The sequence below is a fragment of the Eublepharis macularius genome, chromosome 10 (genome assembly GCF_028583425.1).
Source record: "Eublepharis macularius isolate TG4126 chromosome 10, MPM_Emac_v1.0, whole genome shotgun sequence".
NCBI lineage: Eukaryota > Metazoa > Chordata > Lepidosauria > Squamata > Eublepharidae > Eublepharis > Eublepharis macularius.
Window position 1 is genome coordinate 67,529,605 of NC_072799.1, and position 23,238 is coordinate 67,552,842.

The window sequence follows — 23,238 nt, forward strand, 5'->3', positions numbered from 1 at the left end:
TGTATTTGCCACCACTCTCAAACAGTTTAATATTTCAGGGGAGAAAAAGTATGAAATGTGCTCATTACCAACCAATACGGACACCCTATTCAATCCAACATTTCTCATCTCCTTAGGATATAGAAGGTACTGAATGATGGCCAAACTAATTGTTTAAGCATAACGAAACTGCACATTCATCCAGAGCCTTTCTTTCATATTTGTTCCAGCAGCTCCTTCTCCCGAAGAGGCAGTTTACTTTCTAAGAACAGCGGCTTGCATAGGCAAGGCAGGAAATGCTGCTGAGAAGCACAGATCTGGCTGTGTGTGCTGTTCCGTTCGTTGCAGGTAAATGAAACACAAGTGAAGAAAGGCTTAACCTGAAGCAACAAAGACTGAAGCTCCTCTAAAGTATTTATAGCTTTAAGAACAGAGCATTTTATTAGAAATCCTCTCTTGTTACACCTTGCTTAAAGCTCTGTAGCTGTCCATTATAACTCAGCCAAACAAGGTCTACCCAGAATAGCATGCACATGCCAAAGAATTCTCAGCTTCTTCTGTCCTTGAGTAGTATGGTGCTATCAGCAAAGTTTTTGTGCTATTGTCAGTAGGAAAAGAGGGAAGGCTGTCATGTTCGTATGGGCAATGCTGGAAGGTTCTCAGCAGTCCTATTCCCCAGGAATTAGTTGGGAGGAGCACTTTACAGTACATTATTCTGATGTTAGAGGGAAAACATGCCAAGCCAGTCAGGAATCTGGTAAGGGAAGGCGCTGTACATACATTGAATAGCCATAATATTGCTTGTAATCTAGATTGTATTTATCCAGGTCACAATACTGTGTGGGTTGTACTCTAAGCTCAGGGCGAGGACTCACACCATTAATAATGGCTATAGGATACTATAAAACACTTTGATTACATATTAAAGGAAAGAGGCATCACTGAGGACATGTACATCAGCACCTTTGAAGCTACCATTAATTTAAAGCTTTCCTAATTTAAAGCTGGTTCATAAAAATCTCATTAGCAGATACAAAGATAGCAAAAGCATAACATTTCTCACATGTTCTTCCCAAGCTCTTTTCTCTCTTTCATAAGCTTCTTTTCTTTTTCGTTCTAGCTGTTCTTTTAGGACTGCAGCCCGGGCATTGGCTTGTGCCTAGAAACATGATTCAAAAAGCAATCTATTAGCAACACACGGATCAACTTCTGAATTCCATGAAAACCTCAGCTATTATTCTAATAATCAATTCTGATATTCTCCATATCTTCTATTGTGTTTATCACCAATTATCTAAAATTTTGTTGCGGAATGTGTTTTCTGCACTGAAAAGCTATGTTTAACTTTGTGGTAATAGAATTGTGTGAGAAGAGTGCTACTAAATCCGGAAGTGTGCCTCTGCTAGTGCTAGAGGTTTTGTTCATGGAGCTACATGGTTTGTTTCCCATCTCTCCTCTCCTCTAGAAGAACCTGAAATAACCTGACTTCATACAGAGGAACCCCCTGGAGCCAATGAGCTACTAAGTATGCGTAGCTTAGCAGCATAACTATCATTCTGTTCCTTCGTGTTGCGAACAAAAACGATGTTTTGACTCAAGAATAAATTTTTATTTAAAATTTGTTTTTCAAGAACGGTATTTTACAGAGCAGCTGATCAACAGAAAATGAATTTCACAAGATAACAGCAGACTCTCAGTATGAAATGAAACATTTAGTAAAGGGTTTTTTGGCAACTTAAAAGTGGGTTGATGTATTTCACGTCACATCACATGAATAAAGCATCACTGAACAGATGACAACATTTTGCACATTCCGCATGGCTCTTTTGGTTCCTTTCCTCTATAGTTTGACAAAAGAATGACTGTTATGAAGCAAAGTAATACTTTGGCTAAGAATTTGCTAAATAAGCAACAAGGTAGGTCATGCATATACTTTTGAGGGCCACTTGCTTTACTATTAAGTAAAGCGGTAACAATGGTATATTAGCTGTTGAAAGAAATTCTGATTCCCACGGCATTCACTCTCTCACAGTTACTAAGGTTTATGCCTAAATGGCATTTCAATGTGCAGAGGGAGTTTGCTAAAACAGCTTCTGGGCGACATGCAATGGGGGAAGACCACTGGCTGCTTTCCTACACTGCTTACTGCTGCTGTGGATGTATATGGCTGTTCACTGTTAGAAGCAGCACACTAGACAAGATGTGCCTTTCACATAATGCAGCTGGCCTCTTGTTAACCATTTCTGTCTGAACAATCCCCTTTATTAACCCTCCCATCTTTTCTTTTTCTGCCTAATAATATTCTCTCTTCCATCTGTTCTCTGTGGAAGAGTCTCTTCCTCAAAGCTCCATTTGCGTCACTGCATTACCCGCACCTATCTTCTTGTGCTTATCTTCCTCCTATACCAGCAGAGTTAACTCTCAATTCATCATGGCATCATAAGCAATTTTGTATTACTAGCAGCTGTTTTCCTTTTGCTAACAGCTCTCTGACTCCAACCCAGCAAAGTCTCTACCACCATAACCACCCTCCTTCAATGTTACCTTTAGTGCTTCAATTTTTTTACGCCTTATTTCTGCTTCTTCACTTAATTCATGTGTAGGAGAACTACCAGCTTCTTTCTACAAAATAAATGTGATGATATAGTTATTTACAAAGTGACAGAAAAGGGCACTTTATCTATAACCCTAATTTGTGAATTTTACCTTGCACATGCAATGGAGCTCTATGAGACTTTACAATGGACTTACCAATAACTTATAACCATGAGGAAAATAAATTAAATGAGAGTGGGAATTGCACAGCAATTCCCATGTATTAATCCTAAATGGCAAAAACAAAATGGTTTACAAATATAAAATGTCAATTTACAAGGTCAGTATCTATGTAGGTCTCAATTCTAAATTTTAACATTTGTTTCATATATTAGGAGCATGTGTTCAATTAGCAAGCTAGAAACACAAAAACTCCCAACTTTACTTAACACCTTATTATGGAACTGATTTTTTCCCCCTCAGCACAGCCTGCAGGGCCCCCCAATATGGGCCAAGTATCGTAACGTAAAAATGTCTAAACAGACAACAAATCTTCTGTGGTCCTTAGATAGGCAGTGGGTCAAGTATTTGCAACAAATGGTCAAAGACAGTTCCTCAAATTAGTGCTGCCTTAAGTGAGATTTTAAACCACCATCTTCTATAAGTATATTGACAGTCTCAGACAGAAGATACAAGAATAGGCATCAAAAATCTTGATCTGAGGAAATTTCCTCCGATTTGACAACCTTTACCACAAGACTTTGTGTACCTCGGCAGGCATATTGTGGTTTTCACCAGTTAGGACATAGTAGTTAATTTTTTTTCTTATTTAACCTCGTGATACTGTATATTAGGAATGTGCAATTTGGGTTTAATATTCCTTTAAAGATACTGAACTCAAAAGGGAATACTGAATCAGATTTGGTATTCTCAAACTTTAGTTTACCGAATTAATTCAGTAAACTTCAGTAATTACAGCTGGGCTGTTATTTTGCTAAGGAAAAGCAAAGAAACACTGTTTTCTGTATTTTTTCCACAAATGGGAGGGAAGGGAGGAGGGACAATCAGGCAGAGGCAGAAGGGAGGGGGAAGGAGGAAGGGATGGGGGGGGTGAGTGGCTAATCCTTGCAGGAGGAGTTCTCCTTCTCAGACCAATGGGATTCTCTAGAAGGAGAGCGCTTTTTAAAAACTGCCCTGCAAGGAGTTATATAAGCAGGCTTGCCTCAGAGCAGTCTAGATTTTGTGTGGTGTGTGCACTGATTGCCTGGAGGAGAAATCTGCCTGCTGCTGGCTGTGGGCTCTCTCTCTTTGAGGTCTGGCCTGGGCCTGGCCTGCTTTGGACTCAACATGGACTGCAATTGGATCTGCTGCCCAGTGGATTCCTGCTGCCACCTGCTGAGACATGCTGCTGCAGCACTTGGAGGACTTCTGCTGCCTGGTTTGAGAGTCTTAGGGCCATACTACAAGTGATGCCTGACACAGGTTGGACACTTGTCAGCTTCCCTCAAGTTTTGATGGGAAATGTAGGCAGCTTAGCGGAATGTTGGACAAGTGACAGTTGAAAAATCCATTGGACAGCAGTTGGAGAGCCAAGCTGCAAGACCAGGATGCCTACATTTCCCATTAAAACTTGAGGGAAGCTGACAAGTGTCCAACCTGTGTCAGGTGCCACTTGTAGCTTGGCCCTTAGAGTCACTGTTTTTTTCGGTCATTTAGGGGATTGGCCTGGTGTCCGGGAGGGATAGGGTTGGGGGTGGGGTGGAGGAAAGGGTTTTTTAAAAAAACTTTGCAGTTTAAAAACTCGTTTTTTGCTGGGTTGGGTGGGGTACTTTGGCTGGGCTTTTGTGGGGGGGCACTTTGGTTTGAAGTTGGTTATATTTACTGTTCATTTTAGTTCTTGTTTTTATCGATTTTAACTGTTCACTGCCCAGAGCCCCGGGGATGGGCAGTATATAAATTGAAATATAAATATAAAATAAAAATTTTGCTGCTTGTTCTGGGGGGTTATTTTTTGTTTTATCCTGTTGTGGGTGATTTGTTGTTTGGCGTTTTACAGTTGTGGTTGATTTTATTAAATTCATCTAAAAGAGTCCAGTAGCACCTTTAAGACTAACCAACTTTATTGTAGCATAAGCTTTCGAGAATCACAGTTCTCTTCGTCAGATGCATGGAGGGCAAGAAGAAACTGGTCAGATATATAGGTGGAGAGGGGAGGGAGGAGTAGATGCAAACAGTAGCTTCTGATATGGAGATCAGTTTGCTTCTGTTAAGGAAGTCAATTATCTCATTATCAGAAGTAACTGACTTCCTTAACAGAAGCAAACTGATCTCCATATCAGAAGCTACTGTTTGCATCTACTCCTCCCTCCCCTCTCCACCTATATATCTGACCAGTTTCTTCTTGCCCTCCATGCATCTGAGGAAGAGAACTGTGATTCTCGAAAAGCTTATGCTACAATAAAGTTGGTTAGTCTTAAAGGTGCTACTGGACTCTTTTTGATTTTGCTACTACAGACTAACACGGCTAACTCCTCTGGATCTATTAAATTCATCTGGTTCTGCTGGTTGTTCACGGAGGGGGGGGGGCGCTGTTTTCCCCTGTTGTTGGGACTTGGGGTGCTGTTTGTTTATAGTGTTTTTGCTAGGTTCTGTTTTCTGTTGCCGTAGAAGTTTGGTTTGGCTTTGGTGTTCAATTGTTGTAGGCTGGTTGTTATTCTTCGGTGGGGGGGAGTGTTTGTTGGGGTGCTTGTTGCTAGCTTAAATTACCTAGTAGTCTTTGGGTGTACTTTAGGTATTCTGAGAGGGTTGTGAAATTTTTAGAAGTGTAGTTGTAGGTCTTGTAAAGCGGAACTTAATTGGTAACTTTTTAGGGAACAAACAGAGCTTAAGAAGAATTCAGGTTCTAGTCCATTCTATAGTTAAATAGGCCTACCCACCTCTGGTTCCTCTGGAGTCAGGCCAGGCACATTTGAAGTAGGTTTTTTGTCACAGGCTTACCAGAAGATTGGGGTTCAGGGGGAGCTTGATTCCTGAAATGGAATTAAGCTGCTTGCTAGTGTAGTGCCACCACATACCTCAATAGGGCCTTTTAAAAGGAGATTTGTGTGTCCATCTCTAAGTTTAGACCCACAAAAGGCAAGCTTTCAGAGTAGATAGGTCGGTTTTAAAAGAAACTTTCATTTTTGGCTATGTGCTTTGGGTGGTTTGGTAATTTAACTATTTAATAAGATTAGTTAGTAGTTAGTATAGGTTACAGAGCACAGAAAAATGAGTGACAGGAGACCAGAACTGGCTCTTAATTGGTCATCCATTTGTCTTTTAATATTTCAAATTTACAACAGAACAAGAGTGCCACACTCAAGCAATTAATTAAAAAAATATTTAAATATCGTAACCGTCAGCCTATATTCAGACATCACAATAAAATATGGTTCAAAATGTGCTTTGAATAAACCCCACTAGTTGTGATGTCTAAATGCAAGACAATCCAACAAATATGGCTTTCAACTAGCTGACCCATTAACCACTCTTTCTACTCATTGTTGTAAAGTCTGAATTCACTCAGTAGAATTTGTTGAGTAGCTCCACATTTCTAACTGCCTGGCCACATTACAGGGAGGACATCCTGTCAAGACACAGAAGAGAAGCTGATAAACCAGGGTTTCTGCACAAACCAGAATTTATTACTCACATCTAGTAGACTAAGCAGAGTGTATTGCACAAGCCGTGGTTTATTGTGACATCTGACTACAACCTCAAACTAAAGAGATTTGCACGTAGTACAAAACTTTAGATAAAGCTGTCATCTTTTAATGATTAAAACAGCATTTGCTTTCAGAGGGAAATGTATGGAAAATGGCTGCCCAGCTTCGCATCTCTCCATGAGCACAGCAGCTCTTACAGACCACTTCCCAAATTAAGGGACTTGGGGTTCACCAGCACAGCTAACACTTGCTTTTGAAGAGGAAGGGAGGCAATAGGGCTCCTAGTCTCGGGACAGAAGATGCATCAATTCGTTTCGATTTGGCAAAGCAAATGGATGGTTCCTATCACATGGACAAGATAAGCAGAGCTGGATTAAATTATTTTGTCATGTGTACTGGTTAAGGACATTGTCCACCTGCCTTTTCTCCATGAAGTTTAGCTTTAATCTGCTGACGTTCATTGAAGTTTTGAAGTCTAATTTGCCTTAGCCTTGCCAAATACTCCTGAAAGAAAAACAAAATCAAAGAGGTTTTTTCATCAGTGGAAATTTGAAATAATACAGATGTTTTAACATACATAAACTGCACAAAATGGTCAAGTTAATGGGACAACTCTTGTGGAAGTGCTAGCACCACTAAATTTCTAGATCTTCTAGGTAAATTCAGTTATTCATTTGACCCATTACTTGAGCGTCAGGAAATCTGGAACAGTTATACATATTTTAAGGGGAAACGAATGATCCGTTTCTGGTTACATATTTATGTAACAATTATGTTAATTCATCTAAAGAGGCTTTTCTAGGAACTGCATTTTGATACTAATGGAATCTCTGAGCAGAAACCCTTTCTCTTGGGTTATACATGAAAATCCATGCAGAAAAGATGAGGCAAAGAAAGTGGTTTAATGTACGTAATGAAGGCAGCAAACATGCAGGAAGCGTACCTCTTCCTCCTTGTTTCTGGCTTTCCTTCCTCTTGAAGAAATGGGCCTGCCTCCATAGACAGCTGCCAGGTTTTGCAGTGTATCCTGTTCACCATTTAATGTATTAAATTCAAGAATGGCTGGGGCTATCACAGTATCTAGCCTTATAGCTAATCAACAATTGATAATCATTCATTGATAATTACTAACTGCAAGTTAAAGCAAAAAATGTAATCTTCTCATTTTGTGTCCCTTTCTTGCTCCTGTTTTTCTTATTTTTAATAACTTCAGCCGAGACTAGAATATTGCATACTATTTATCCTGACTGAGTTTGAACTTTATTGCTTGCTTACTCAGAATGGCTTACTAGCTTAACCAGTAAGTTTAAATCTTCGATTAAAAATACAATTTCCTTTATGACATGTTACAACATTCAGTGAACGCTCGCTTTGGAAACTTTTCGTAACCTTGTCATCCCATTAATTGCATTCTCACGGCCTTGAAGGAAATTTCATTACCAGAAATGCATATTATGGGTGATAATAAAGTATAACACATTGGGTATATGCTTGCGTAAATATAGCACACACAGCATTCATGGGGAAAGCTGATAGGATGCAACTACTAAACTGCAACCTATAGCCATTTAAGCAGTTCACAATGGTGGTGTGCCCATTTCCTATCTACAGAAGGCAATAAAAAGCTTGGTCTTTTGATGCCCAGGTTTGACCCAGAGTGCAGAACACTTGAGTACCAGAACACTTAACTTCATGGAAATTGAGATCACATGGAGGCACTGTTTGCCTCAAAATGGTAAAATTCAAACTAGAAACAAATATGCCAGAAAAAAGCCACAGACACAGAGCGAGGGTTTTCCTATCTCTGTCAGCAGGGCAGCCCTCTGCTTGCAATGGATGCTGCTCTCAACAGTTTGTACTGTGGGGCATCAGGCTGCTGCGCTTAAAGTGCACATGCACTGCATCACAGCTGGCGCATAACTGGAAGTTTGGAAATGGTCAGGCAGCTCACATTTTCTTTTCTTATACTGACTTCATCCTAATTTGCTTAGAGCATTGAGAGGAAAGGGTGAACTTGCCACAACGCAAGCTGCAGCTTAACGTTGCGACCCTTCTTTAAGTTGAGGGGCATTTCATTCTAGCCAGGAAAACATGGCACAGACGACAGGAAACGTCAGAAGGAGAAAGGGTCTATCCTAAACAAGAAAAGCAAGAGATTCACAGTATTCAGAAGACAGCAGGCAATCAACGGCACTGCACTTGCATCTCTAAACAAGGAAATACAGCGATGATCCCCTATTTTTCGGTACGGAGTTTATTTTATATGGATGCAAATATAAGTATCACTTCTACCTCTCAGCCTGCATTCTCTGTATGTTTATTTTTAAAAACAAGGGGAGCATTTCAAATGTGCAAACGAAAATTCTGTATCTTTCTAAAATACTACAAAAGCATTTGAAGATTTTTAAAACAAATATAGAGAAAAAACTTTAAGAAATAACCAAGTACACATAACATCTCTTTGTGTAACCTAGACCTAATTCCTTTGTGTTCAAAAACACTGGACCAGTTTCTGCTTTATGATACAGCTGGGATTACCATGTGAACACTATACATCTTCCAGCAAAACGTTAACAGTGAAGGGGAGACAAGTCTGCCATATGAGTGGATGTACACCAAGAAGTTGCAACCACAATACCAGTGAAAACTGATCTTGAATCAGATTAAGGCTCAAAACACCTTTGTAAGAAGAGTCTAAAAGTCACAGGGCCCCCCTGCATAATAGGTATTTTATGTTGATGACTAGTGCTTATATCAAGGCACTGAGCCCCCCAAAAGCTGACAGAGCTTTCTTAAAGTTCAGATACTGGCCTTTACACAATAAAAATACGAATACCAGCTTGTTCATGGTAGCTCAGTTAAAAGGACACCACCTGTTTCACATACTTACACATGACCACTTCATGGTTCATAGTAAAACAACTGTTTTATAGGTTTGTACGTGACCAAGAGGTCCAAGTGATTTGCAGGGCTTTCTCTTTCTGACAGCAATTCCCTGCATTGCTGGCAAGCCGCTCCTAAGCATGGGGGCAGTATCAAAATAATCCTCTAATGTAGCAAATTCATTGCAATGAAATATTATTAGATAAAGTTTTTAAAAATTCCACCTGGGCAAGTTAAATGCATAATCTTCAAGGGGCTTCTCAGGATTATGACCGTTAAGGTTTCAACATTGCTACTTTCATTATAAAAACAAGACGGCAGCTTACAATTCTTCATCTTGCTGCACGAGCTGTCAAGAAACTGACTTGTCCCAGTCTGTTTCTTGGTTCAGTTCAGGCTTAGCGTCTGATAGAGGCAGGGAAAAGCATCATGACTGCAGTTTCAGAGCCGGGACTGAACTACGCAAGTGCAATGATGTTATACCTTCAAGGTCTTGCACCTATGTTGCACCTTTCTAGCCAAAGACCTTGGGTGAGAAGAGTACGTGCACTCTCCTTGATCGGGATCAGGACAGTTGCTACAGTTCTGTATAATACAAGAGTCCCTGTTCTAGCTTCATCCCCACCATGGACCCTTATTGTTTTTGGTCCCTGTATGGGTGCTGGAGGATTTCAGCTCCCTGTTTTAAGCTCTGGACCTGTTCTCCTGGATTGGTGCCATCCCAGGATTTGTGTCTCTGGACTGAGAATGGAACCCTGTGTGAACTCTTTTGGTTTAGCCTGGAAGGTAAACTTAGGCCGGGAGACTGAAAGTCTATTTAAGTGTCCTAGAGTAGACTAGCTAGTTTTGTTGTTTTGCATTTTTCTCTGCACAATTCTGTCTGTAGCTTTTTTGCACACTTCTGCTAATAAACTTTGGAGTATAACTTTGTGTGGTCTTTGGGAATTTGCAAGCTTCAATCTGAATCCAGTACTTTGTCCCACTTTGGTGACAGCTACCCAAATAGTTGTTTAGTGGAACTCAACTGGTAAAGTGGTTTACTTTGCAGGGTTGACTTCCTGTTTAATACCTGGTAGGGCTGGGAACTTGCCTCTCTGTTTCACAGCTGAAGGTTTAGTCAAGAGAGGCTGGTGGCAGCTCCTTATGCTGGCAGTGAGGATTCACTCCCAGTCCTGAGTGTTTTGCTCTTGACCTGTCACTCCAGATGGCTTGTGGGTACAGCCATCTGCGACATTAGCTATGGTCAAAGGAAAACACAGAGTATATATTGAAAGTCCATCAATGAGAATAAGCAGGTTTTTAAACTGAGTACAAGCCACTTGTATCCATTTGCTATGAACAGCATTACAAAACGCCAACGTCTAAGGAACAGTTATCTTGCTGTAAAGATAAATGTTCCCAAGTTCATATGAAAGTTTACAGTTAGAAGGGATTTAAATGCTTGTTGAGTAAAAAAGCCCAGAGTTTCATACCAGATGTCCTTCAGCACGAGCTTTGTTTTGCAAAGCTTCTCGCTTTCGCTGCCAAAATTCTTCAACTTGTTTAGCTCTTTCTGCTGCCATCCATCCTTTCTGTCTGTGTAAAACATGAGGAAAATGGAACATTGTGATACTCCTTTACCTCGGGGCTTTTCCACATACTCAGTTCCCACCCACCTCCAATCCACTTTTCAATGACTGGAATTTCATCATCACTGAACCACTCAAAATTATTCTCAATTTTCTTAGCAGTTAATCCCTGGAATCAGTTTGGGTATGTATGGGTCTTCTGCATATCTGCCCTCCCTTTGTATTTTTACAGTTGTGGAGTCAGTTTATTTTGTTCTGCATATGCCTTCAATAATCAAGATTGTCAAATGAGGGTGCCAGTAGCACCATCAGTGATGTTACAGCACCTCCCCTCTTATTTTCTGTGCATGCTTATAACATTATATTGATATAAGGGCTGAATTTCAACAAAAAAGATAAAAAATGAACACATGGAGAAGTCTGTGCATGGGGAAGCATAAGGAAGTTGCCAATTAGAGCTAGGGTTTTATCCAGAATGGCTGGACTGAATGGACTTCGGTTCAGTGGTGAAAGTTTTCACAGGCCTCAGGCTCCAGCCTAGTTCAGAAATGTGCTGGCTCTGCTGATTTAAACACCTGCAGGTCAGTCTTGGTTCCCTAGAGATTCGACCTTGGAAGACTGGCTCTCACAAGCTTCTATTTTCACTCCCCTATTTTCACACGGCTGGAAACACTAATTAGACAATTGGGCCCTGATTGGCTGTTGGTTGATAGGGTGATGGCTGGAGTCCAGAAAAGATGGCTTCCCAGTTCACCCATCTCCTTCTCTTTTAACTATCTTTCCTTCACCATCATGTGAGAGAGCAGCAGCAGGCTCCATGCTCCTTGAGCACTTCAGCATGCTGCGTGCTGCATAGCCTGGAAGAAGGTACACCTCCTAAAGAGACCAGTGAGAAACAACCCGCTAAAAGCTATTCCTTGATGCATTAGTAGCAAGCTTTATAAGTTTTAGGCAGATTTTAACTAGCAACAGACAGGTTATTTGTTTTGGGTAGAGTTGCCAGGTCCCCTTGTACTCCCAGCGAGAGTCAGGGGCCCTGGCACCTACTTTCTGGGTTGCTCAGTTGCACTTGTGCTCTGAGGCCTGCGCAATGATGTCACTTCCGGGAAGTGATGTCATCACGCAGGCCATGGCTGCCCCGGGAACGCTCCTGTGTCCCATGGGGGGCCCAATTCGACCCAAATTCAGCCTGGATCGGGCCCGAATCGGGTCTGGAATGGGCTGCTGCTGTGTGGGGGAGCACTTCCCCACCCAGCAGTGGTACAATCTGGGCCATTTTGGGTCTGAACAGCCCAGATCAGGCCCAAAATGACCTGGAACAGGCTGCTGCCATGCGGGGGAGCACACCCTTGCAGCGGCCTGATTTGGGCCTGACCTAGGCCATTTCAGGCCCACACCGCACCACCTGGGAACGTGCCTGTGAGGCCCATCCCTTCCTCGCCATCCAGGTAAGCAGGGGTGGGGGGTGGGAGCAAGGGATCCCCTGCCCCCAGCAGGTGACTGGCAACCCTAGTTTTGTGTCTACTGCCTGAATTTGAATGCTTTATGCTCAGCAACCAATAAACTGAAATTTTATTTAAACCTGTGTCTGGATTCATGAGCTGCACACATGGGTACAACCTCAGAGAGAACCCAGAGACTGAAAATTCTCACAAAATAAAAGGAATCTTCCTTCTGTCTAAGGTTTGGACTGGCTGTGATCAGCACCCAAAAGAGAATTTGGGGGTCTCTGGTTCATACAGAAAGCCTAAAAGGGAAGCAGCCCTGCCACCCGTACCTAAGTCCCCCGCCACAGACCAAACTGGCGCACCCTCCCAAGGCTGATCCAGAGTTAGGAAGCAGAGGCTGGTGGAACAAACTGACCTCTATTGGGATGGAGTCCAGAGCAGCAGCAGCTATGTACTTTTCAAACTGCACTGCTTTAGAAATGGCCAACACCCCCCACCTCGCCCTACATACTCCTGAGTCTCCAAGGCTCTTCCAGTTTTTAATCATCATTTTAATTGACCTATTGTTGGTACAATACAAGCAGCAGATTCTTTGAGTTCCCAGCTTTTATATAAAAAAATCTCAAGCCCCTTCCCTTGCTGAGATATAAGGGAAAAGGCAAATTTCTGCAATGGAACGGGCTGGAGACTTGCTTCTTTTTAAATGAAAGCTCAGAAAAAAAAATCTGCTGCATGTATTTTTACAAAGATAGGTCGACATAATGCTATGATATGATGATTAAAAATACACAAACTCAGCTAAACCAACATGTGACCACAATCTTTTTTAAACATACAGAAGTATATCCAACATAGTTTTTCATCAGTTTCACGATGGAAAAATATTAAGACTTGACAAAAATAACATTGCATCATCCACATAGAATGAAATATTCAATTCATGTTTTCCAAACTAATCTCCTACAGTGCAAGTGGGCAAAACCAAATCAAAGAGAGGCAATTGAAGCAATTTTGCCCTATACCAGATGCCAAATTCATCTAATCCAAACATGTCCCATTAGATATCAGATGGAACTTAACAGTTGCAACAGTTGGATATATTCTAGGGGATTATATTATACAGTATCAGGATAAGTCAGGTGCTTTGTAAATTGGCTAGTGCATAGTAGGCGTTCATGTTGCCTTTTAAAATTAATTTGGGCAATGTATTGTCGAAGGCTTTCACGGCCGGAGAACGATGGTTGTTGTGGGTTTTCCGGGCTGTATTGCCGTGGTCTTGGCATTGTAGTTCCTGACGTAGTTCCTGTGACACTGAGAGATCTCTGTCTTTTGGTGCTACACCTCTGAAGATGCCAGCCACAGCTGATGGCAAAACGTCAGGAACTACAATGCCAAGACCACGGCAATACAGCCCGGAAAACCCACAACAACAATTTGGGCAATATTACTAATTCCACAAGTATTTAATATTTTAAATTTGCACCAATTCTGGATAAGAATTCTTTGATCCTAGACAGGTGGGAAATTCCAGCTCCTAGTTAGTGAGGTCAACTTAATATGGAATAACATTCATTTTGACCTTACTGAGAGCCAAGCTACAAGTGACGCCTGACACAGGTTGGACACTTGTCAGCTTCCCTCAAGTTTTGATGGGAAATGTAGGCATCCTGGTTTTACAGCTTGGCTCTCCATTACAGCTGCAAGACCAGGATGCCTACATTTCCCATCAAAACTTGAGGGAAGCTGACAAGCGTCCAACCTGTGTCAGGCGTCACTTGTAGCTTGGCTCTGAGTCATAGTTTTCAATTTCCAATTTTAAAAACATATAATTTTTGTAAGTATCTAGAAAATAGTTTTAAAAGACTTGCCACTGGTTGTGAAGGTTCCAGTCTTCCTGATCTGCTGGAAAATCGGTTTCTCTCTGGTCTAGGGTGCAGTATTTGACACTGAATGCAGACATGGTTGGCTAGAACTGGAGTTGCTTCATCTTAGTTTTCTAAATCCCCTTAATCAACCATATTGGCTACTAAGCACAGTTTGAGAAAAGATTTTGACCCTTTGCACTCACCAGTTGATCTGGTGAAAGAGCCAAGACATTCAGAGTGGATGTAAAGATGGTATTATGGAAGAGTTAGGCAAAAAACAACAACAACCCTACCTCTATTTGCTATCCCAGCTTATTAGGAGAAGATACAAAAAATTCAGAAAGAATTTGACTAGTACCCTGTAGCTGCATGCTTTTGGCAATCTGGAATATATATTCTGATTTCCTCCTTTGTTCAAATAAAACTTGGTTTGCTCTGAGGCATGAAAGAAGGAAGGGAGTGAATTAGAATACTCAAGCCATGGTTTGGTGAAGCTTCATGATGAACATGAAAACACTATGAAATATTCTCTTTTTTGATGAGAAAAATAGCTTTACTCATTTAAAATGCTACGAACTATGTAGCATGAAGGATTTAGTCGAAGGAAGCACCAATCCAATCCAATCCTAGCCATTTAATCGTGTCCGATCCTTGGCTACTCTGTAGATCGTATCCTTCCAGGCCTTTCTATCTCTGACTGCTTCTTTCAATTCCTTCATGTTCAGTCCAGTGTCTTTCATGATGGTATCCAGCCAGCGGGTTTTTGGTCTTCCTCTCTTCCTCATTCCACTCACCATACCTAGCATCATTGATGTTTCTAGTGAGTTGGCCCGCATTACATGCCCAAAATAGCTGAGCTTCTGCTTTGTAATCTCCCCCTCCAGAGACATGTCAGGTTTTATGCGTTCCAAGACAGCTTGGTTCAAAGGAACGAAGGAAGTACAGCATTAAGTAATAATTCCTGTATATATCATATAAAATGTATTTTTGAACAAACACTTCTTTAAATGTGACTAATTTGTCCATAACGAATGCTATATGCTATGTGGTGGTGGTGGAGAGTGCCCTCAAGTAATAGCTGACTTATGGCGACCCCTGGTGGGGTTTTCATGGCAAGAGACTTAACAGAGGTGGTTTTCCATTGGCTGCCTCTGCAACCCTGGTCTTCGTTGGAGGTTTCCCATCTAATTACTAATCAAGGCCGATCTTGCTTAGCTTCTGAGAACTGACAAGATCAGGCTCATCTGGGCTATCCAGGTCAGGGTATATACTATGTATATGATGGTAATATATTACTGCAGAATTAACATCGTTAAGCTTAGTTCAAAATCTAGATATGGCGATAGTCCTTAACACAGACTGTATGAATCTAAATTCAATGTTTTTTAAAAAATTTGCTTATGGCAAGATCTATGGTTTCTTTTTCTAACTTTAAATTCTTCCCTCCATTTCGGATGGCAAAAATATAAGCATTGAAAGCACTTATGGAGCATTGGAAGCAACAATCTGCAGCTGTCTTTCTTATGACTGATACACTGGCAGCTTTGTTTGAACAAAAACTAAGGCATTCATACTTTTAAGATTCTTAATTATGTAAATATACCAATAGTAAAATTTGACACGCTAAGAAAATTACAAATAATTTCAGGGGTTTTTTTCTGGGAAAAGAGATGTTCTTCAAGCAGTAAAACAAGTTTATGCTTGATATATAATTACTGCATAATTTCAATTTTTCCAAAATTGCAAGGATTTCTCATACTTCCAAATATCTGGATTATTTACTTTCTAATTAGAATGCAGCATCTGACCCAAGCCAATATGCTGAACTACGGACTACAAAATTGCCTAGTTTCATGATTTTGACTTGCAATCCTTCATAACATCTTTGTCTTACATTGTCTAAAATAAAACCGATCGCCCCAACTGTTAGGATATACAACAAGGACACTGGGCTGTGTGTCTTATTCTCCCCAGTTGTCCTCCTCTACATGAATCTCTGCTTTCCCTCCTGTTCCTCTTTTCTCTTGCAGCCTCTCCCCTTTCTGATTCCTTCCCTTCCCCCTCAGCTACAGCTCCCTTCCAGCTGACCAGTTCTGCCTCCTCATGCTCCCCATATCCCCCCTTTTCTCCTGACCATGACACCTGAACCTCTCCTGGCTGGGGGCCACAAAACACTGGGGACTATTTTGTTGCTACAGCAAACCTGGGAACTCTCCCAGGTTTGTCGCAACACTCTCTCTATCCCTCTGTTACCTCTATATGCAGACTTTTCAATATGCATAGTTAGACCAAGTTAAGATTACATCTAATTCCCACTAGGAATAAAACTAAATGGGACTAGGCCAAATACATCTTCCATGGGTCATGGATTTCAAAGCGCAAGTGCAATCTCTGAATTCAAAGCCACATTCTGGTGAAGTAATGGCAGCATCACCAGATCTCACACTGAATTACCTGACAGAAAATTGAGCTGAAGTCACCCTGACCTCAAGTTCGCTTTCTAAATATGGACTTGACTGGGAGAATCAGAGACACACAGATGGAACAAAGATAGGATCTGTACATACATACTGGAGCCACCCAAAGGCTATTGGTTTTTGAAGTGGATCTTTTTTGTCTACATCTGTATAATTTTTCTTTAGCCATCTAGTTCCAAGTTAAATCCCATTCTTCTAAGTATTTTCTGAATACAGTACTTTTGATAGTGCAAAACTTGAAGCCACCTGTTATTGAGTGATGTGGTGGGGGAATGCTGAAGCTTAGGGTGCAAGAATAATACAGGGACACTTAAACACATTCTCATTAGGCAGAAGTTTCTCTCTGTCATGGAACTTGCACACTTCCTTGATATCTGGGGCGACCAACTCCTCACCCAATTCTCTTTCCCCTTCTCTCTCTCTCTCTCTCGTTATTTCATGGCAGATAATGGTGGATGCAATGGAGGGTTTTTAAATATTGCAGAAATTTGTTAAATAAAAAAGTAACATTGGCAAATAAGAAAAGCAGGAATGCAGCACGGTCTTATTAATAGACTGTCACCAAAACAGCCTAAGAACGACCAGCAAAAGCTGCAGAAAAGAATGCAAAGGCCTATACAGTCTGTTATCTCATGATGGAATCCTCAGACAACACTGCAAACAGACTAACACCACAGTTTACATGTCCATCATGTTTGCCACTGCCATACCAGTATTATAACAGCTTTTCCAGCAGCAAACATGCCAAGAGTAAGCAACAGATATGCTGCTTTAAAAACCTGTATGTTTAAAGACCCAGTTCTGTCATTCACACTTTAGTTACTAAACTACAACACATGACAAAAACCTAAACACACACACACACTGAGGACAGATCCACAGTCCAACCTGTTTGCACTGGCTTGTCTAGACACCTCCTCCAATCTTTTCACTCTTTTCCTAATTGCATCAGCATCAGGTGAATGATGGTGACCTGCGGGCCCATTAGGAACTCCTGGATGAACTCCAGGTGGATATCCTCTGTAGACAAATACGTATAGTAATTTTCAGTACTTTTGTCTAGTGCGACATATCCTCTGCTTTTGAATGAAGGTAGAAGTACCTGTCAACAGGCTCCAGAGCTTGCTTTTCTCTCAATTCAGCCTCTTTTCCCTCTGCTATTTTAATGTTTTCCCTTTGTTGCTGCATCTGATCAAAAATAGCATGATAGTGTTCATATGGTCCTCGAGCTGGCACAGGCGAGGGCACCATACCTCCTCCACCACCATAAAACTGAGCCTAGGAATTTAAGAACATACACTTATATTCTGATTCTAACACATACAGGGCAGGTGTAGCTGTCCTGAACGTAACACAGTCAGAAATTCTAATTAAAAATGCATTCTCAGTGTGTTACTTATTTATATTACAGTCTTCTAGTATTTGGTCATGCAAATAAGCTTCCGTTTATTAGTCTAAGAATTATTTGGTCAGATGCTGAAGTTTCTACACTGCCTACTATCAATATAAAAATGTGCACATACGTATTCGCATATTAGCTTCCTGCGAAAAATAGTAACTATACTGCCAAGGCCAACACTTAAAACACTCCTAAGAAACCTATTCCAACACACTTCAGCATCTACTCTAGGAGACACCCATTCATGTTAAAACACGTAGCAATTTAACACCTGATGTAATAAATATTTTGGATCACTACAATAGCTTCTAGGCTCATTCCAGGAGATGCCCCACATGGTCATTCACTGGAATGTGAACAGTAAGTATGAACGACCGTTCCAAGTGAGTACATACACCTTGTATCCAAGAGAGACGTTTCTCACTCAAAGCACATCCCCCCTCCCGTCATATAGCCCAGAGCCACATTTAAGAGGCAGCAAGGTATTTGCAGAATTTGAAAGCCTGCTGAGGTAGGCCATCATGTACCGGCTGCCTGGTTTTCTATGGTGTCTCACGGCATCTCCCTTCTAGCATGTAACTAAAGGGTCACACGGGGGTGAAAACGGTTGAAATTACTATGAACGTTCTGCGTACTAAAAACAGAACTTCCTTTGAAGGAAGGCAGGTAACTGAAAGGTAAGAAAGGCTGCCAGAGTATTCCACAGTAGCTACCAACCTTGGTTTCACCACTTCCACCTGCACTGAGCACATGCCTCCATCCTTGCTCCCTAGCTCTGTTTATTCGATCCATCTAGAAAGGAAAACAAACTGAATCCAAACAGTGTTAATGAAAGTTGAAGCTCATATGTAAAAGCAAAAATATCAAAATATTTTACCCTTTCTTTCTCAGATCTTCTTATCTGCTCAGCCTTCATGAAACTGATCTGTAAAATTAAAGATCGGAGTGTGTGAACTGACAGCGTAACAACCTACCCCAAAACAACAGTAATTCACAAGAGAGTACTTTTTTAAAGCAAAGGATTAAGTGTCTAATTGCTCACTTTGTAACTTACAGGATGTATCTTTTAAGCATATACTTAGAGCTTGTCCAGTTATTCAGTCTCTTTAGGAAGAAATACAGTGCAATCTTAAGAAGAGTTACTTCAGTCTAAACCCACTCAAACCAATTACTCCTATTCAGAAACAGGCAATGGTAAACCATCTCTGTTAGTCTTTTGCCTTGAAAAACCCAACCTTGGTCGCTCTAAGTCAGCTATAAGTTGATGGCTCTTTCCACTACCACTGATTATTCATATTAATTTCATATTAGAATATTCATGGATTTGAGGGTATTTATGTCCTTCTAAACTGTTTGCCTGTCTCTTGGAGGTTAACCAATGGTCAACAAAAATGGACCCTCCATGCTCTTACTATAGCTAAAAGAATTATATTACAACATAGGTTAGACAAATGCCCACCTCCTATAATTCAATGGACTGAGGATTTTACAACTTATCAACATTTGAAAATATGATGCACAGATGACAATTGCTTATGGACTTATGGAAACCTTTTGTAGAACCTTATTTGTGAACCTGCTAATATTATCATATTTTTATCTATTCTATATGAGGCTTGTATCTTCTATTAAAAAGTTTTTTAAAAATAAACAAAAGGAAATACTCTATTCTATTTTTTTAAATACCTATTAGTAGAAACAAAGCCTTCACTATTTTCTAATTTACCTGCTCTCTCTGTCGTTTTTCCTTTTCAAAAATGTCTAGCTTTTTCTTTTTAGCAGCTTCCTGGAAAGTAAATACAAATTTAAACTCCAAATCATCATTTAATCAGATTTAGATCAAGATGGTTAGGACTCTGGCATAAAGACATATTCCAGGAAAGAAAATGAGGTTAGAGAATATCTAGTGGAAGGAAATGAGGAAAGGTTTGAAGGTTTTCTTTTATATTTAAAAGCATTTAGCTTATTTTCTTCCCCCACTGAGTTCACATCTTTATACCTCAAACATTTTCCTCCTTTCTTCTCCTGGTTTCCCTTTCTTCACAGGTGATGGATGGGCCTAAATAAAGTGAAACTGCAAATTAGAAGGAGCACATTGATTTTCCTAGATGACAACTCTTGAGAATAGAATCAGTAAGGGAGTTTATTTATGCAGTTAATTTTACAGACTTTATAGTTCTACCGCCCAAACTTAAGCATGTTTACTCAGAAGCTCCACTTTGTTCAATATGGCTTATTCAAAGGTAACTGTCCATGTAATTATAATACACTGCAATCCTACATGCACTGCTTTGGGTCATACCTATTTCAATTGAATTTTACTCCTTGGGATTAATAGGATAGGATATCAGGATCATAAACAAAAGTTGTTTAGAAGTAGGGTTACCAGTCACCCACTTACCTGGCCGTGGGCGGGGGTGTGTGTCACACCTCCTGAGGCATGCTCATGGGTAGCATGCTGCACTCCTGTGCTCTGCAGTGTGCCGATTTTGGCCCCACACAGGCTAAATCAGGCCTGGAGGAGCACTCCAGGGCCCTGCACAACAACACTGAGCCGCCCCAGCAGTGCTCTCGCACTCTGCAGTGAGCTGATTTCGGCCCCAAACAGATCTGATTTCGGTCCGCTGCGAAGCATGGAAGCACTGCCAGGAGGGCCCTGGAAAGCTCCTGTGCTTCACAGTGTGCCAATTTAGGTCCCAGTCGGGCCCTATTCCACCCCAAACAGGCTGAAATCGGCCCACTGTGGAGAGTGGGAGCACTCCCAGGGCAGCACGATACCCTGTAGAATGTGCAGCCTAGGAGTTTGCATGCAAACTCTACAGCAAAGGTGAGTGCCGGGTCTCCCACCTCCCCACCAAGAGAGTAGGGGGACCTGGTAACCCTGTTTAGAAGAGAAATAAAGTCCATGCAATACCTTTTATTAGGGGCAACCCTAACTGTACAAACTTTTGAGCTTACTGGAACTCTTCATCAAGCCACGTTACAAACAAAAACAAAAATTGAAGGGAAGAAAAAAGCAGATTTTTTTTCAGGTCATGAACTTAAGACCTACTCTTGCAAACATTTGGATTGAGATGCTGTGCAGGCTTTTGCTCTTCTGCCACTTATTTGCGTAACTGTATGGCTAAAAAGTGATTACTCACTGGAGCAGTTTTAAACTAGGCTTTGAGTTATAGTACATGAAAGAAACGGAAAAGCAATTTTGATAGAAGCAAGTGAGTAAACTTTTACAAAGGAAAGTTCACACCATTTTTATTGTTGCTGGTCCACTGCAGACTGTTCTGAAATTGTTGAATAGACATTACAGTTCTTTAGCACAACACAAAGTGACACTAGTGGAAATTTTCACAACTGAATTCCTAGCTGAAAATGCTTCCAAGTAGGAAACATTTAACTATTTTCCAGAAAGCTTTGTTATTATGATAAAAATGTAGTTCAGGCAAATGAAACAGAGGATTAGACCCAACCAGCTTTTCCACTGTTGAAGAAAGGATGATGGAATTCCAGTTAACCACTGAAAAGGCTATGCTGGGGAATTATGGGACATGCATGAACAAAAGCTCTATGGGTTAGGAGCAATAGCAAGGAGGGGAAATGGGTGATATAACTTCACAATCAAGAAGATATACCTGTGTTTTCTTATGGAACCTTTTCCCTCACCTGTCTACATTTAAGTAAAGGCTTCTCATAGTACTTTTTAGCTCCATCCCCAGGTTTCTTAAAGTTTAAAGGCACTCCGTATTTAGCAGCAGGTTTGGTTATTTTCTGAGCAGGTGCTGCAGAGGCCAAGTTTTGTCCTTGAGCTGGTCTCTTTACTAAAAAAGAAAGAAAAAAATATTGAAGATTACATATCTGAATGCAATCAAACTTGAGCTCCTTCAAGAAATGTGGTATTATAAGATAAGGCTTAGCCTAACCCTATTCTGAGCAAAGTACACACCTAGTTTGGCATAACACCGGTTATAATATCCATTTTAATACAAAAGAAAATTAAACTTGTTTTAAGGTTTCCCTTAATATTATAAAATAAAATATTCTTTCAAAAAAAGTACCTTCCTAAGGTGCAGGAAGCACTATAAATCTCACAAAGAGGACCATTTCCCAGAATGCTCTAAGTGCACCCTTTCAACAGAATATTGGGCCACTTCAAAATATCAGCTGAAGCATCAGTGACCAAGAAATAAAACTATCACTTGGTGAGCTAGATTGATAGAAATGGCATTAGAGATCCATCTGTCACCACTATTTCAAAACCAGTCTTCTAAATGACAGTTATTTATTTTAAAAGTTTATATTCCACCTTCTTTCCTTAGACTCAAAGCAGCTAACAATATGTTTCGAGGACACAAGAGCATAAGTTCATTAACAAGGTAAGAACAAACATGCAAATTATTACTCTCCTTTTGCAGAAGCTACCTAACATGCATGAAAATTTACAATACAACAAGGATCTTGATTAAGTCACTGAAGTCTATATTGCAGAACTATATGAGAGATTTTACGCACACACCCCTGCTGCCACCTACATTTTGGGTATTGGGTTAGAAGATACATCTGCAAATTCTCTCTAATCATATCTAAGGAAGCTTTTTTTCCCATACATTACCTGGTGCAGCATGCTGTCCAAACTTTTGCAATACTTTATGGCTGAATTCTTCTGCAATAAGCTAAAAGAATAATTTTATGTTTGCAAATAAAACCACTGCATGCTTTATTACAAAGTTAGAATATTTACAGGAACAGCTGTGTCCTAAAAGATGTTAAGGGATGTTGGGGGGGGGGGAGCTGTTTAATATTTAGAAAATAAGAGCTCAAGCTTGAATCAGTACTAATTTTATTGCGAATAAACTAATGGAATTAGTTAATAAGTACTGAAACAATAAACCAGTCTCAATTACAAATGAAAGTCCTGTAAGCTGTTTGACAAGTACATGAACTACTTGCTCAATCCAGAGGTGCTTTATCTACAAACTTTAATGAACAAATGGAACTGCGGCATAGAATGGACTTCAGTCACCGCCATCTTGGTAGCATTTCTGCATGTATACACATGGCCATTATTGTAATGACAGTGATCTATGAAAGGCCATGCCTGCTAGAACCCCTAGGTGCACACTGGAGAGCTTGTGAAACTTTGAATGAGGTACAAAGTGTTCCATAGTATCTATATACACATGAGATTTTTGCATATTAAGGGGAGATAACGGCTATAAGAAATGGCTAGAATAGTAGCCCAGCAAAATGTTTCTGCCACTCATATTCCACATACCATTCCGATGTTTGCATAGTGTTACGGTAGAGGGCTGGTTAGAATATAGGACTAAGATCTGGAAGACCTAGAAGTGAACCCCCAGTCTGTCATGGAAACTCACTGGATGAC

General features: G+C 40.6%; 1 protein-coding gene across 4 annotated transcripts in view; it reads right to left on the reverse strand.

Moving 5' to 3' along the window:
* The window catches only part of NEK1 (NIMA related kinase 1), a 51,171-nt gene that overhangs the window by 15,969 nt on the left and 11,964 nt on the right, over positions 1–23,238 (reverse strand). For 2 of the 4 annotated variants that reach the window (XM_054990403.1, XM_054990406.1), the window contains exons 10-21: positions 22,465–22,525; positions 21,519–21,673; positions 19,858–19,917; positions 19,585–19,644; positions 18,736–18,783; positions 18,576–18,650; positions 17,562–17,737; positions 17,348–17,479; positions 10,574–10,676; positions 6,639–6,722; positions 2,524–2,601; positions 1,043–1,138 (exon numbers count right to left, since the gene is read on the reverse strand). In XM_054990403.1, the coding sequence (XP_054846378.1) occupies positions 1,043–1,138; positions 2,524–2,601; positions 6,639–6,722; positions 10,574–10,676; positions 17,348–17,479; positions 17,562–17,737; positions 18,576–18,650; positions 18,736–18,783; positions 19,585–19,644; positions 19,858–19,917; positions 21,519–21,673; positions 22,465–22,525 (1,128 nt within the window). Of the gene's footprint in view, positions 1–1,042; positions 1,139–2,523; positions 2,602–6,638; positions 6,723–7,161; positions 7,246–10,573; positions 10,677–17,347; positions 17,480–17,561; positions 17,738–18,575; positions 18,651–18,735; positions 18,784–19,584; positions 19,645–19,857; positions 19,918–21,518; positions 21,674–22,464; positions 22,526–23,238 lie in introns of all 4 variants that reach the window. The other 2 variants (XM_054990407.1, XM_054990404.1) reach the window with 2 other exon arrangements.